Below are 17,691 nucleotides of genomic sequence, written 5' to 3' on the forward strand. Positions count from 1 at the left end.
TGTAGGGTAATGGGGGGCCTCTCCACCCCGAGATTAAACTGTATCTATGAGTCTGTAAGATCACAGACGTAGTGAACACTGACAGAAGACGCCAACATGCAACATGCATCCATATTTGTTAAGTAGGATAGATCTATGGTGTGCTCTTTGTACCTAGAAAAGGGGCCTCTTGCTTTTGATGCCTGTCTCTCTGACACACACACACACATATAAATAGAGAAGCACACACCCTCACACTCCTCACACTCCTCACAGTCCTCACACTCCTCACAGTCCTCACAGTCCTCACACTCCTCACAGTCCTCACACTCCTCCCACTCCTCATAGTTCTCACAATACTCACAGTCCTCACACTCCGCACAGTCCTCACAGCTAACAAACACACGCATACAACACTCACGCATGCACACATGCTCGCGGCACACTACATGCACACCACATGCACGCACATGTGCATGCAAACACACACATTTACACCCACTGTTGATTTGCTTTCTGGGGTATCTCGTTAACAGTCTCACACAGTCTTGGTGGGAGGTTGTTACACTCCACACTCCTATTGACCACAGGCTCCAGAAATGTGTCACTGACAACAACAACTAACTACCAAACTAGCCCTCTACAAACCCCCCAAAGCCCTTCCTGGCCTAGCCTTCTATCCCTGCAGTAATTTCACACCCCCTCCGACTGAGACTACCCCCGTCCAACCTCGACTACTCCTCTTCAAAAAGGCTGCTATGTCACACAAAACAGGCTTATAAAATAAACTGAAGGAGAAGTACTCAGTGATCTATTCTGTGATTGAGCCTTTATTTCAGTATTGCATGTTTCTACTGTTTAAAACAGATTTGTAATGGTACGTTTTTTGCAAAACACTCTTACAGAAGCAATACAATCTCAAATTTGTTGCTGAGAAAAGAGGGAAGTAATGACAGAACAGAACCAACCGTCTCTGGGTTCCTCATTAAAGCCTATGGTGGGGGAATGGACTATCCCAGGCTCAAAGGAAAATCTGATGAATCACATCTATATGCTAAAAGCATGTCAGCATAGAGTGGATGTAGCGCACTGTGTTCACCCTAACCCTGAACCTATCACTCTGATTTCTCATTTCATTTATCCACCATCTCTGCTTACCAGAGAACTCACTTTCTCTCTCACCCTGTTTCTCATTCCTCTATTAGCTATGTAAGTGAACTTTTGGATCTGCCAATCGAATATCCATTTCCTTTTAAAGAATATTAAAGACACAGACACACACACACACACACACACACACACACATTCTATTATGAATAGTGAGGTGAAGATAATTGTAATGCATGAGTGAGTGTGTGTGTCTGTGAACCCAGGCCAAACACAGTGTTGGGTAAAGTAGCTGAATCAGTGAAGGCTCAGTGTGGCTCTTCAAAACGGTCACTTAGACTACACCATAAATTATGACAAGGGGCACCTCCTCTCCTGTTCTACTCAGTTTTCAGAGAGCTAAAAATATCATAACAGCATCACTACTGCCAGTCTGCAATAATAACACTATGAATATTGTGACATTACTGTGTCATTAGCTGGTCATGGCATTGCTCTGTATAAAATCCAATGGGAATTTGAATCGCATGACTGAGGAGTTTTTTTTTAGGTGTGAGTATCGACCTCTCACTATCTTTCCACTTTCTAATTCAACTTCTGAACTCACATTCTCTCACGGCTTCCTTTCTCTCTATATGCTGAAATCCCTCTCTGCTTAAGATGTTCTCTCTCTCTCCCTATCCCCCCCTCGCTCTCTCTCGCTCTCTCTCTGTCTGTATGCTTGTCTCTCACGCTTTCTGTCCCTACTTTCCTTCCTCCACCATTTCTCTCTCCCTCACTGTGTGGGAGCTGGCTGTCCCAGGTGATGTTATTCCCTGTGGGGTCATGTTACATCGCTGTCACCCCCAGATCTACGTCCCTCGGGAGCGCTGGGACATTTAAATGCTCTTCCAGACCACATTCTCCACCCCCAGCCCCCTGTCTCAGGAGCAGCCTATCGGGTTCCTACGCCGACACCAGAGAGCCTGGGAAAAACGCTGTGGCTCCAAGCAGAGACGTGACGTGATGTTCTGGAGTGGGTTGGGGATCCACCGGGATTACAGCCATCCTTCAACCTGAGGACGGAGCGAAGGGACCTGTCTGGCTTGGCCTAGTCGGCAAAGAGCTTCCCCCAGGGAAGAGTTGCGAGATTATAGCTACATTCCTATATTACTCCTGTATTAACCAAATGTGCTCTTCCCCAAAGGAGGGGGGCATAGAGTGTTGGAAGCAATTATTTAAAAAAAGCATAGGTTGACTAATATCATGACATACATTGCTCCCTGCTAAATTATACTGAAGCTGAAATTATTCACTGTCAATGTACAGCGTTTAATAAATTATTTTTGGTAGAGCTCAGTATATTCTTTTCAATAGCTTTTACAGTTGCCATGGTGACACTCAGGAGAGCTTAAAGAAGATCTCAGACTTGATAAAAGGGTTTTTGCGTCCTGGTGACTCAGACCAGGACTGACAGTTCTTTGGAGTCGATGAGGTGGCAGGCGGAGTGAGCAAGAAGCAAGACATTGAACATGAAGACATTTTTGTAGAATGATCTTACGGAGGCAATGCCAGAGGTTCAGCAACACTGCCAAAGGACCACATACAGATATAGGATCTTAATTTGATCACCCTGCTGCAGGAGAACTTTCATGGTTTGAGGTTTTTAAAGGCTTCTGAAGTTTGTAATTTCACACTCAATTATCCCTTACAAAAAATGTATCAACCCCTACAAAAATATCCGTTCATTATTATCCACACAATAGTTCCTATTTCCTGTTGCTGTAGGATTATTTTCCTGCTGTAGCAAACTGGTTACAATTAAGATCCTACATCTGTAAAGAGCTTTCTGGAATAGGCTCAAAGACATCAAAGCCTGAGCCAGAACAGGTTGAAATGTGGGCTTTTCAGTTGCCTTGTGGCCCTCGGATTTGGAAAGCATTCAGCAACATTTCAGGGGATACCTTGACTCAGCATTAATGTTTTGTGACCATGCACAAAGAGAGGAACAGAAAGACACTGGTTTCTATTGAGCTGAGTACAAGCTGGTACACTCACTCTCTCAGGTGCTGACCATGAAACTCACAAAAGGGTGACATTTTCTCAGAATTGTTCTACACTGATGGAGAAGAGAACGGAGACCAGGTTAAAAAGGTGGACTGTTGTGGGTGGAAGACACCTGTTCCTGGAATTCCTGGTTCATTACATCTGATATTGTATGTGCTTGGATACCTACACTCTTAGAAAAAAAGGTGCCATCTAGAACCAAAAAAGTCCCCATAGGATAACCCTTTGAATAACCCTTTTTGGTTCCAGGTAGAACCCTTTCGGTTCCAGGTAGAACTCTTTTGGGTTCCATGTAGAACCCTTTCCACAGAGGGTTCTAGATGGAACCCAAAAGAGTTATACCTGGAACCAAAAAAGGTTATACATGGAATCAAAAAGTGTTCTCATATGGGGACATCCAAAGAACCCTTTTGCAACCCTTTTTTCTAGGAGTGTCTGATATGTGTCTCTGTGCATATGTGTATGTTTGTGTGTGACAATAATCATATTTCTGGTCCAGGGGTTTGGTTTCTAGAGCAACCAGCGACAGCGCCTCATGCTCACTTCCTACCCTAAAGGCCTGGGGTGCAGGAGAAGGAAAGAGCCATCCTGCTGATCTAGAATTGGTTTACATCAACAGCGGAAAATGGCACTAATGCCATTGGGTGGGGGTCAGGCTAATGTTGATTTATTTAACTCCCCCTACCTCGCTTCAGAGAAACGCTTCCACAACCATGGCAACAGACCCACACACCGTGACGGTGATTTAGTGCCAGTTTGCTGCTGTATAAATACTCTCTCTCTCTCTCTCGCTCTCTCTCTCTCTCGCTATGCTCTCTTTCTCTCACTCTATTTCACTCTCTCGTATGATCTTGCTGTCCTCCTCTCTCTCTCTATCTCTCTCTCTCTCTCCCTCTCTCCATGTAATGTGCGTTATGTCTGTCTATCTCTGTCTCTCTCCATGCTCTGCCTTCCTTCTCGTTCTCTCGCTGTGGGAGACGGATACAGTTCATTTGTGTCTGATTTTCTCCTGACTGGCTGACAGGTTGATCCCTCTGCCCTCTCCCCAGGGCATGCAGCTGTGCTGGGGCCCATCTGCCTGGAGGAGCACAAGGAAGATCCCAGAAGAAGATGCGTGTGTGTGTGTGTGTCTGCGTGCACACGTTTAAGGACGGTGGTGTATGATTATCATGCCACGCCCATGAGCTTAAAAAATGTGAGGTGGAGGGGTGACGTAGGAGAAGGAAAAGGAAAATCTCTCACACACACCAACAATGTTTTCCCACAACATTACTAACATTACACATTAAAACAAAATATGAATTTGATACATCAGTATGTCACAGTGCGCACACACACACCCCCTCACTTTGTTTCTTCTATTCCCATTGGTCTGGGCTACTCTCTCTTCTTGTCTTTCTCTCTGTCTCTCTCTTACACACACATACACACACACACACATCCTGCTCCTCTTGATATACTTTCTAATCTAAAGCGTAAACCTATTCCGCTTAAGGATACACTCTGTGCCAGGTCCATTAACTTAATCTAGAAGAAAAAACACAGACTGGTACTTCAACGTATTGCATGGGAGAATTCTGTCAGCACTTTCAGAAAGACTGTGTTGTTATCGACAATGCTCTGATATGGGATTATATCACCAATCTTCTAAACACAGGGCTCTTAGTCACTGTCAGAGTTATTTCACTAAGACAAATACCAGAGCACTGCACTATCAGTCCCGTTGCCACGGAGCAAGGCATTGGGCCATCATTTAAAACAAGATGGAAGAAAGAAATGGCAAAACTCTACAGAGTAATTCCAGTCCCCTACATCATATTTGTCCTTCCTAAATAAACCAATGCCTCACCTTTGACCTCACAAAATAACATAATTTTGTCTCACATAGATAAACATATTTCCAAGTGTCACTGCCTTTGTCAAAGTCAGACAATAACCAACCATACAGCATGATTGTTAGTCGCTTTGGATAAAAGCGTCTGCTAAATGGCATATATTATTATATTATTACTATTATATTATTAATATACACTGAGTATACCAAGCATTAGGAACACCTTTCTAGTACTGAGTTGCAGAAGTTTAGCATCACAGAGTTGGGTCGTTGCCATGACAACGGAGACAGACAGATTACCTGCTGTCCCCTCTAGCAATGTGAGGTGACAGGCCAGGATATCCCCACTGTCCTCCAATGATAGGAGCTGTGTCTGGAGCAAACCCACAGCTGTATGTACATCCTTCACCTATGTGCAGTATATTTACATGAACAAATACATTGAATATACTTTGAATAAATGCTAACTAGATGCTGAAGAAGGGAGGAGTATCATATTAGTAATCTTCATTTATCAATCACATTATTTTACTGTATACTGAAGTTCTCTCCAGGATCCTACATCATTTGAATTTGAATGACAGGCATTGGGATCTGAAGCTGCACACAAACACAGACACAAATTACATTTCAGTTTGATTTATAACATTTCCGTAATCGTCGAAGTCAGCAGCCTTCGTTTAAAATATACTGTACTTGATTGCATCCTTGAATATTTCCCATCAGGAGTCTCATGAAATATATATTTGGCCTGATCGCTACAGGGTTGACTAGAACACCGGCCCCCTCTGCTCACTCTCCCTCTACTCACTCTCACCCTCTATATCCCTCGCTCTCTGAACAGTAGTTGCCATGGCTACAATCATTAACACATCTGGCATGCTTATCTGCTGCTCACACACACTTTAACATTCCATCAGAGGAATACATTTGTATGCATATGGTAGAGAAGGTATTCTCAGTATCATGCCCTCATCAGAGATCGTTCACCAGTAGTTGTACTGATTATCCTCCCAATGGTAGAGCCTATTTGTGGATCCTGAGGTGTGAGGTAACTAATGTTGACAATGTTCTAGATTTAGGTCCTGACGTTATCAATGCTGTACTGGATGTTTGCTTGTACCATAGAATACATTGGGAGCACAGGAGGTTGGTGGGACGTTAATTGGGGAGGATGGGCTTGTGCTAATGGCTAGAGCGGAATGAGTAAAATGGTATCAAATACATCAAACATAACATTTCCATGTGATTGATGCCATTCCATTTCCTCCGTTTCAGCCATTATTATGAGCCATCCTCCCCTCAGCAGCCTCCACTGGTCTGGTTAGATGCAGTAGGGGAGGTAGTCTGGGCAGTGGCGATTTTAGCATGTTATATCTTGGTGGGGCAAAAAAGAAAAGTGGGATGCATGCCAGCAAAGCCACTACACAACACAACACAAAAATACATTAATTGCACTTTAACAGTAACAAACGGTGTCCACAAACGGACTACATAAAGCTGTCCCAACAGCAGTCCCAACATCTTACCGCTTCTACAGTTGGCTATCAGCGAAGCCTTGTCAGTTCATTCAGCCTAATTTACTGCCTTTTAAAAAAACATAGCTGATATGGCTGACTTGCTTAAACAAATGTGGCTTCTAATGACAATTGAGATGTTCAAACTATGGTATAAGGGGATGACAAGAGGATAAGAGGCAATCCGTAATTCGATTAAGACATTAATGAGCGAACTAGGACAGACGCAGTCAATATTACACTTTTAAAATGTACAGCGACAGAACTCAGAACATGGGCCGTTCTTACAGTGCTCTACCCTGTACACCAAATCAGAACCGTAGGATAAATAAAGGGGGCATATAAGCAGACAATGAAAGCTCTAACAATAATCAATGATTACATTTCTCTAAAACAGGTTATAGGCTACATGTGCACCACCAAGTCAGAACAGTAGGCAAAATTAATAGAGGTAAATTATTAGGGTGAGGCACATGGGCAACTAACATCTTACTACACAACAAGCACTTTTTATTATTTTCTTAGCTACCATATACGTATCTCCTTGGCATATTTCATTATTTATGCAACAGCATACAATACATTTTTTTACTCACCCTGTTGTGCTGTGCTCACTTGAACAGGAAGGTGGCATGGCAGTCCTTCGTGGGCAAATGTTGTAATCAAAGTCTGGCAATCTCAGGATTTATGGTGCTTTCAAAACAACTGGGAACTTGGAAAAAAAATAAGGTTGAATCATGATGACGTCATTGATCTTCAGGTCGAAGCTCTAGAAAGCGGCCGGATTTACAATTCTGAGTTGGATAACCGTACAAAATGTATTTTCCCAGTCGGAGCTCGTTTATTCCCGTCTCCCAGTTGTCTTGAACTCACTGAAGTCAAGTTTTCGCAGTTCCGAGTTAACAGTTGTTTTGACAGCATGGCTAATGTTGAATGCTTATAATTTTAAACTTGGAAAAGATCCCCTTAATCCCAGATTTGGGACCAAACAGCCACTCCACTGAATAGCAGGCTAGTGATTGCTTTACAATGCTTGCAGTTAGCCACTGTCACTGATTCCTTCCAAACCACTCATAGTTGATTTTGCGATTTCCAACTTGTTGTGTAATGTTTATGTCCAATGGCCAATGAGCACCGATACGTTTCATCTATAATTTCTCTTCATTATTTATCTTTATATGAAAAGGATAAAAAATGATTTGCCAGTAGATTGTCGACTTGATTCATGATGATGACTGCTAGCTAAGATTTAGGAAGTATGATGTTGACATGATCAGTCCAATCAAAGCTACTGTACATAACATGATTTGACGTCATTTTATCTGTGGACAATGACCTTGAGCCTTCTTGGATGGGCATTTCTAATGTAACTCTATGGCAGCACCCAAGGGACTAGAATTTTCGAGCTCTACCCTTAGACTTGGTGGTGATGTAGTGTCCCCATGAGTGACAGAACACTGAGCCAATCACAGTGCAATGCTCCGTATCTTCTGCTGGCTTGCCCCACCACAGAAAGCACTGAGCTAGGCTGAAACACCTGCATTTTGGAGCTGCCTTGTTAAAAAAAAAAAAAAGAAAAGAGACCATGTTTGTATGCGGCTTTATTAACTCAATTATATTTTTTTTTACATTGTTTGCAAACTGATATGTGACACGTATTAATGCCAAAATAACATGCAAAACAGGCAAGACCAAAAACTATATTTAAAAAAATAAAAAGTATTTATTGTGGGGCTCAAAATATGTGGGGCTCTGCCTCACCTGCCCTGAATGACTGGTCGCCACTGAGTTTGGGTAACAGTTTTAGCTAACATTCCACTCCTTGCCACTCCTTTCATTTGCCAAAGAGGCTGACCTTTCGGCAATCTCAGTCTCTTTGGCAAATGACAGGAGAGGCAAGGAGTGGAATGCAGTAGCTGAATAGAGACGCCAACCTAGCTATAAGGGAGGTGCTCGTGTCTCCAAAGCACTACTGACATGCATAGTTGGCAAGAGGTAAAGGGCTTTCCTAGCCATAGAACACCACACTTACAGAAAAACCTAATGAATTTCACATGTGGAGTGTTCCAAAACCACATGAATTTCACATGTGAAGTGTTCCAAAAACACATGTTTTCATGTAAACAAATCAAATCAAGATTTATTTATACGGCACATTTCAGACATGGAATGCAACGCAATATGCTTCACAGGAAAAACAACTCATCAAAGTTTTTATTTTCATAGTTTTTTTTATATTTAGTACACATCTAACATAAGAGGATAAGAAACTAAACAATAACAATAAAAATGGAACGAAATCATGTGTTTTTCCTGTGAGGGCAGTATTTCCTGTGATGATTACTACACATTACATCACTGCTTATGTGAAACAAATCAAATACCTGACCAGAGGAATTTAGGCAGACAAGCCATCTGTTCTTTTGGTTGAAAGTTTTGTGGTACATTTATGAAATTCAAAAGGGAGAGGTTATAGTTCTCCTGTGATTCAGTTGTGTAACCAGCTCTTTCACATTCTGTGCTTTAGAAACCCTTTGAGCTGTGGCCATTGATTTCTTTACAAATTGAGGCCTTGTGTGTGTGTGTGTGTGTGTGTGTGTGTGTGTGTGTGTGTGTGTGTGTGTGTGTGTGTGTGTGTGTGTGTGTGTGTGTGTGTGTGTGTGTGTGTGTGTGTGTGTGTGTGTGTGTGTGCAATTGATATGCGCATCCTAGAGGGAGCAAGAAGAATGCCAGCCGAATTTTGTTCCCATGTGGCTGCATGTATTTTGGGGACAAAAACAACAATTTGATGTATGATTAAACCAAAGCAGAGTGATATCAGTTCTCACATCACACACTAAGGGATATTGGGGGGCAACAAAGGAACTTACTTCATCCCAGTATCAGCCATGGCCCTGCCAAAAGATTCATACCAAAACAATTATCCCAACCTGATAACCCTGCCCGGTCCCCTGTTCAAAGCCATACCCTCAAAGCTTCCCTAATCCTCTAGCCTTTCCCCTATCCTGGTCTCCAGTCACCTGCCTCCGGCCCCGGGCCAAGGCCTCCTCTCTGTCCTGCCCTGTAGGGATCAGTGGAACCTGCTGCATCCTATTTATCATGGGCTTACCCCATTGACAAAACAACAGAGCCCCAGGAGCACAGCACAGCACAACAGCACTTAGTACTGCTTACAAACACACATACACACACACTCACAAAAACATATTGTTTTTCATGACAGAAACACTGTGCTGTGCCTAAGAACACCTTTAATCCAAAGGCTTGATCACGGCCTCTGGGGACAGAAGGACAGTGTCAGAAGTACAGCAGTGGACTCACATTGACGCTGTTGAAGAGAAACAACAACGGATGCTTCCCTCCACCCAAACCCTGAGGCTGTCCCTACCCCTTCATCCTTACAGTGGCTGCTTAGGTAATAATGAGGCTGCTTTAGATCATCAGGTGCACTGGAAATACCAGAGCAACCAGTGGTCACGATGAGTGATTTGTGAGTCAGACCTTTCATGATGGCTTTGCATTCCTGGTGAGTCAAATACACACTACAACAAACACACACACACACACAAAAACAATTATATGCAGAACTGCTTTGTACAATATGTTCTGTTGTTGAATAAGTCTATGTATTTATTAACATTTTATTATCTCTGCATTGAAGAAACAAGAAACAAACAAAGTATTTTTCCATTCTCCAAATGTCTAACCAAAGTTAACGTGCAGGAACACGCGTGAAGACACACACACCATCCTACTTGAGGCTTGTTTTTTTATGAAACATACCACTTTGATCTCTTTAAACTTACTCTAAAATCCCAGACAAACAACTAGCAGGAGTCATTTGTGTAAACCAACCACTGCATACAAACACATTTCACAGCTTTTACAAAGACAACCAAAAGCTGGTTCCTTTACATACCTTTTTGCCTTTCTTCTTACGATGCGCTGGTTTGCCAGTGGTTTTATCTTTAGCTTCCTCACTCATCTTGGGACTAAAGATTTTCTGATCTGTTTTTATTCCAACATGTACAGTAGTACTTCGGCAGTGGTGTTGCTTTCAGTGGTGATAAAGTCTCAAACCAATATAAAAGTCCATTTAAAAAGGGCTGTTCCACTGAGAGAGAGAGTGGACTGGAGAGGCTCACACACACACATACACTCACACACTCACACTCACACTCACACTGAGGTCCACTCGAACCGCTTTGCCGCCCGAACAGTGCCTCTCTCCAACACACTCAGAGGCAGGGTGTGGAAGCAGGAGAAAGAAAGGCAGGAGGAGGACGAGGGGGAGGAGGAAGAAGAGTAAGAGTAGGATGTGGATGTTGATGAAGGAAGACAGAAAGCCAAGAGGTAGAATCAAGGAAAATAGTATATTCCTTTAAAGGTAAATAATCCTGTGGGTTGTTGGATCTAGTGCTGCCTATCTGACAGTAGACCCAGTAGCCTCCAACTCCCTTCTAGTCTGACTGAAGCTGATGGAGAAACTGATGGAGGGTGAGGGAGAGTGAGAGAGAGAAAGGGAGAGAGAGAGAGAGAGAGAGAGAGAGAGAGAGAAAGGGAGAGAGAGAAAGGGAGAGAGAGAGAGAGAGATGGGTGAGGGAGTGAGGGAATTAGTGAGAGACAGAGAGCTCACGCAAGAGAGAGAGAAGTGGGGGCGTGATCCACACAGTTACAGAGAGAGAGAACAGTGAGAGAGAGAGAGAGGACAGAGAGCTAAACAAAGCTAGACAGAGAACACAGAGAGCCAAATGATCAGTGGACGGTTGACTCCAGCGTTGAGTGCTTCCTGAGCGGTAAGAGGCTGCTTATGTTGTTCCCAGACGGGGCTGCGATATCAAATGAGAACCCTGCTCCTTTGGCAGGCTGGGGAGAGAGGAGTGAGAAGCGGATCATTAACATGACGCATCAGGTCCTTCCAGAAAAGGAAGTCTCCCCACACCCTGTGCCAGCAGGATCAGCTTACTGAGGAGAGCACTGGAGAGAGAGACAGCCCACCCTCTCTCAGACCACAACAGGAGGCAATGTTCATATAACAAAACATCTTGAGAGAGAGGGAGAGACAGAGAGAGAGAGTGAAAGAGAAAGAAAGAGGGGCCGCACCCTCTTAACCTCAAGAAAGCCATATTTGAGCAGTTAAACATCTAATAAGACAGGAGAAACGGAGAGAAAGAAGAAAACAAAGTCCCAGGTAACAGAGAAATAAAGAGCGTGATGAGAGAAAAGGTAGGGAGAAAAATACACACAGGCTCAGAGGAGAGTGAAAGTGACAGTGGGAGAGAAAAGGAGAGAGAGAGAGAGAGAGAGAGAGAGAGAGAGAGAGAGAGAGAGAGAGAGAGAGAGAGAGAGAGAGAGAGAGATAGCAAGAGAGATAGGTTTGTTGTGATTGTTCTCCTTCAGTGGGCAGTAAACAGCAGGTTCATTATTCTGGGTTGTGACTCTACTACAGTCTCCACCAGCCATGCTCCCCTAATCACAAACACTACACCAGCAGAGGGAGTGTGCCAACACTGAGCTGCCATCCCTCAACAACAACACCAGACATAATGCCACCACCACTAGCATCTCCCTCTCCACCTCGCTCCTCTACCCACAGAGCCAGCTACATCCAGATTGTGGCTGACCTGAGCTCAGGTGGAAAGGGAGACAGACAGAGGCAGAATTAGGGAAAGGGGCTGGGTTACACCGTGTTTTGGACGATAATCTTACCTCTGTCACTGTTTTAATGTCAAAGGGCGTGGCCTCTCTTACTGAGTCCAAGGGAGACGGACTAGGGGTTATTGATTTTGCCGTAAGGCCAGTAATTACTCTTATTGAGTAACATCCCGTTCTTAAAGCAAATTGTATTTTACTGGCAGAAGATGCATGAAAACTATACATCTGGCAGTTTACCTTTACCTGCAGGCACTCACATATACGCATCCCATGATTTTATGTGGTTTTATGTTTTTGATGTTCATTTCCATTTCAAAAGGGTGATTTTTCCACACAGCAGTAATCCTGTGAGAGCTTGGCGTTGCGGAATCAGCGTAGCACCCTCAGATAACGTGGCAGGCTGGAAAGGAATACAGAGACAGACAGGGAGACTAATCTACATACAGACTGAGTAGGCCGTCTCTAAACGACTCCCTCCAATATAGACTGACTCCTCTCTGCTCAAAAGGAAGGAGATTATCAAAACTACATGGTATATTATCTATATGGAAATATTCATTTTTAAGTTGACCAACCAGTATATGATTTAGAGGTCATTACATGTGGATTGTATGATGTGGCACAAATTAAAGGGGATCATCATGTTAAAATATTGCATAATGTTTAAATACATGTGTAATTGATTACAGTAGTCATGATCATTTATTATATATATTCAGTCACATGGTACTGCTGCTCTTTAATTCTGGTTGTGGATGGGAGTGCCCTCACTTCTATGCTGACTCTCCTGTCTGCCCTCTACTGGTCACAGTGTGCCATCACACAAACAAAACATCCTCACTACATGTCGGGAGGCCATTGTAGTTTTTCATCCTTTTCTTTACCCCTATATAGAATATACAGTCTTTCCCACACATCAAAACACAACACTCATATACTGTAGGTCTGATAGAGACATAAAGTTACTCCAATCGAACAGTGCATCCATATGATCGTAGCCTAGTGGTCCGAGTGTTGGACCAGTAACCAAAGGTTAAATGTGGAATGGGTTAAATGTGGAGGACACATTTCGGTTGAATGCAGGTATCCCATAAGCTGTGAGCGTGCACTGTTATCATTAAACTTAGCCATACCACTCCAAGGAAGTCTCCTCTCCCATCCGTCATGCTTAGAACGAAGCCCAGAGATCGATCCATGGATACTCAGGCAGATTGGTGCAGACATCCCACTAGGGGATTTCACCGCCTGAAGTCAACACTGACTGGAGGGGCTCAATACAATCAAAGCTCTCCCTACAAATCAATCATCACACAAGATTAACTGTATTCTCCCAATGAAACTCAAATGAATCAGCTCACCTAACCTGAAGTCAATGAGGATGTCAGTGCACAATCAACAACAAAACAATCTCATATTTAGATGGCTTGTTTAACATCCACTTAAATTGCACTTATCTGAAATCCATATTAATCTGACATTTCTTTTGATTAATTTTGTCCAGCTACTATAATTTTTCTGTGTTAACATAGAAAATCAGATGGCTCTCTAAAGGCAACTGCAACCACTGCATCTTGTTTATTATGGCTTCATAAGCAAATTAATGAAATATCTCCCTTTTTAAAAGACCCATAAAGCTGTACTGAGAACCTCAAATATTGGCCAAGGTGGCACTTCATTGGCACTAATTAGTTAACTCTTTTATCTGCTGTTTGGCAGAGACATTGTGTCCTTTTACTTAGATGAATGACTTCTTGGCAGTACATAGAGATCTAGGATCCTACAGCAGGAAAATAATCCAGGTGGAACAGGAAATGTGAATTATTATGTGGATTATAATAATGGACATTTTTGTAGTGGTGGACACATTTTTCATAAGGGGAAACCAAGACTGAAATTTCAAAGTGGAAATTATAAACTATATAAGCCTTTTTAAACCTCAGATACACTACAAGTTTAAAATGTTCTGCCTTTCAGGAAAGTTCTCCTGCAAAAGGGTGATCAAATTAAGATCCTATATCTATACGGTACTTATTGTATTGATTAGATGGCATGTCTTTAAGATTTGACATGGTGCACACATTGATCTAAGACCTTGTGTTTCAATAGTGAGGTGTTTAAACCTAAGCGACGTAAATGTGAGTGAAATCAGGGAAAAGGGATTTGACCAAGAAAATGGCAGTTCAAGTCAAATCTGATGGCACTTCCCTTGGAAACCCTGGAAACAGTTCAGCTGCAGAGCTAGCAGGGACAGAAAGGCTTCCAGATATAGTCTAACAATATTAGGACAGGTAGACCCCCCACATACGCCATCACCTCCACACATTCACAGCTCCTCAGCTCCTCCAGAGAGGTACAGCCTACCTCTCTCCCACTCCCTTCACACAGCTCTATTACTGTAGCTGCTAGCGCTCTTTACAGCCGAGGAGTTCATTTGCCTCTGTCAGTCCACTGAAAGTTAAACACAAGGCAGGTTAAACTCAGACCTACTTTCCCCACTAAGGAAGTCACTCCTTGACAAGTGTTTCCCTGCTGATAAAAAGGTACAGTTACAGACTGTTAGAGGAGCACACTGAGGACCATTAGCTCAGCTCTCAACGATACTGGATGACTTATGTACGCACTCATTAATGATACATGATGAGCTACATAATAGTTAGAGAGGAGAGGAGGAAACCTGCAGCCACCTTAGATGTTCTAATAAGTCAGAATGCATTTGCTCAAGACTGGTTGATGAACAATATGGTAACCCACGACTATGCTTTTGGCATCGGCACAAAGGAGGCTTCACCAAGTACTGTTGTGTTTCAAGTTCCCTCCAAGCCTGCTCGACACAGAAGACTGACAAGGGTCAAAACACAGTAGTTTACATAATTGAGAAAATCACACAAATGCATGCAGATCAACACACACATAAACACATGCATACACACAATGGTCAAAGTACAAACATCTCCAGTTCTCGCCATACTGGGCTTCCCCTGAGCTTCAGATCTCTGCAAAATCCTCCACACAATTCCTGGTGGTTAAGAACCTGTTCAGTAACATTTATAGTCAGTGATAAGATCATATAAGCTGCTCATGAAATTCATCCCAACGAAAAAAAAAGCCAGTAAATATGAGCCCATGAAACATATTTCTCGACAAGTTGATCTGTTGTTGTATGCCATTGTTCCGACTATTGTTCTAAAAACTTGACTTTGGTTCGTCACTCTGTATGAATCAAAAAGGTTCTGGCTGTAGTGTGTAAATTAATACAACAAGCAAACATGAAAAAGGTGCCATTGATTTTCTTGTATTTCCCCACAGGACAGTCATGCATTATTATGTTCAGCATGCAGAAAGACTGCTTTCCGGAGCAGCCTTCAAAATGACTTCTCATTTCACTTTAAGCATAGTACCAGTATATAGATAGATCCGGTACAGCATACACTATATAGAAGCATCCGTATACAGTACTACACTGTGTATGTACAGTATAGTTTCTGATGTCTATGTGATATTGATATGTCAGTGCCCTTCAGAGTTGGGTTCAATTCAGGAAGTAAACTAAACTAACTTTTTGTGGTCGGTCCACACAATGAACGGCTGTTCTGCCCCTTATAGCCAGTGCCTTCATTCCTCCAATGCCATCTTCACCGCGAGCAGCACCCGATTCCCCACATCGTAGTTCCTCTCAGTGGCATTGAGGCAGTGGGAGAAGGCGCAGGGATGCAGCTTACGGTCCAGGGAAGAATGTTGGGTCAGGACAGCCCCCACTCCGACATCCGAAGCATTGACCCCATTCACGAACTGACTGGAAGGGTCAGGATGAACCAGCATAGGAGCGGTGGTGAAGTGGTGTTTAAGGTCCCGGAACTCCCGGTCAGCGGCAGAGGACCACGTGAACGGAATCTTGGTAGAGGTGAGTGCATACAGGGGGAAGGCCAGGGTGCTGTAACCCCGGATAAAGCGGCAATAAAAGTTGGCGAACCCCAGGAAGCGTTGCAGCTGCACCCTGGATGTAGGCTGAGGCCAATCCACCACCGCTCTCACCTTCTCAGGATCCATCTGGACACTCCCAACAAAGATGATGTAGCCCAGAAATGGAATGGTGGAGCGATGGAACTCACACTTTTCCGCCTTAACAAACAACTGATTCTCCAGAAGGCACTGGAGAACCTGTCAGAAATGGACCAGGTATTCGTAGTGGACGCTGGCCGTGTTGAAGGCGGTCTTCCACTCGTCCCCCTCTCGTATCAGCACCAGGTGATAGGCGTTTCGTAGATCCAGCTTAGAGAAGACAGTGGTCCCCTGGAGCAGCTCGAAGGCCAAGGAAATTAGTTGTAGCGGATAACTGTTCTTCACCATAATATCATTAAGTCCCCGGTAGTCAATGCACGGGCGCATTGTCCTTTTTCTCCACGAAGAAGAAACCTGAGCCAGCGGGAGAGGAAGAGGGACGCGTAAATCCTGTAGATAGGGAGTCCCCAATGTAGTCCTCCATAGCCTTGGTCTCTGGTCCCAACAGAGAGTACAGACGTTCCTGCGGCGGCGTGGGGCCAGGGAGAAGGTCAATCCCGCGGTCATAGGGGTGGTGCGGTGGAAAGGAAGTGGCCCGAGACTTTCTGAACACTTCCGGAGAAGTCCGGAGCAACTTCTAAGCCTCCAGGCGGACATCCCGGGGCAGGTTGTGCTGATTTCAGACAATGGGCATGGCAGAACGGACTCCAGCCCATGATAGCACCCAGTTGATGAGGGGATTGTGTCGCTGGAGTCGGGTGAGCAGGAATTTAATGATCTCGCTGTTATTCACTGACACATGTAGGTTGATGGGAGTGGTGTTATGGGTGACTCAACTCAACCTGCTCTCGGCAATAGGACTGTCAGGGACTTCTGGGATGACTCAGAGGCAAGGTGAAATCCCTGGACGTGCGAGTGAAATCGAATTTCCTTTCCAGCCGCCTTGCCTCCAACAATGCAGATCGTCAAAGCGATAAGGGAGTCAAGATCCGTGGGCAACTCTCGTGCAGCAAGCTCATCCTTAACCTCCTCCGAGACGCTGTACAGGAACATGTCGAACAGTGCTTCCTGGTTCCACTCACTCTCCGCTGCCAACATGCGGAAATCCACTGCATATTCGGCCACACTGCAGGCGTCTTAGCACACACAGAGCCGGATTAGCTTCCGGGCGGCTTCTCTCCCAGAGAACGGGGCATCAAAAACCTTTCTCACCACTCCTATGAACCCCTCCAGACTCACGCACATGGCCAGCTGTTGTTCCCATACAGCGGTAGCCCAGGTGAGAGCCCTCCCAGACATCAGCGTGATGAGGTAGGCTATCTTGGAGCGATCCGAGGAGAAGGAGGAGGGATGAAGTTCGAAAATGCCCCCTCCCTCTCCATAAAACATTGAAGCAATTCCTTGTGCCTACCAATGGAGGAGATGGCATTGCGCAGCTTGCCCGGGTCTGCTGGGTCAGTCATGGACAGTTCGTACTATCAGGTATGAAGGTAAGTCCCAGATGCAGACAACGTCGAATTAACAGTGGTTTAATAATCCAACAGGCGCAGGCAA

General features: G+C 44.1%; 1 protein-coding gene across 11 annotated transcripts in view; it reads right to left on the reverse strand.

Moving 5' to 3' along the window:
• The window catches only part of LOC139412408 (ankyrin-3-like), a 163,860-nt gene extending 152,371 nt beyond the window's left edge, over positions 1-11,489 (reverse strand). For all 11 annotated transcript variants that reach the window (XM_071159259.1, XM_071159252.1, XM_071159240.1 and 8 more), the window contains exon 1: positions 10,403-11,489. In XM_071159259.1, coding sequence (XP_071015360.1) covers positions 10,403-10,468 — 66 coding nt within the window. In that variant the 5' untranslated portion in view covers positions 10,469-11,489. The remainder of the gene's footprint in view (positions 1-10,402) is intronic.
• Between the last annotated feature and the right edge of the window lie 6,202 nt (positions 11,490-17,691).

This window comes from Oncorhynchus clarkii, chromosome 1 (assembly GCF_045791955.1).
Source record: "Oncorhynchus clarkii lewisi isolate Uvic-CL-2024 chromosome 1, UVic_Ocla_1.0, whole genome shotgun sequence".
Taxonomy (NCBI): domain Eukaryota; kingdom Metazoa; phylum Chordata; class Actinopteri; order Salmoniformes; family Salmonidae; genus Oncorhynchus; species Oncorhynchus clarkii.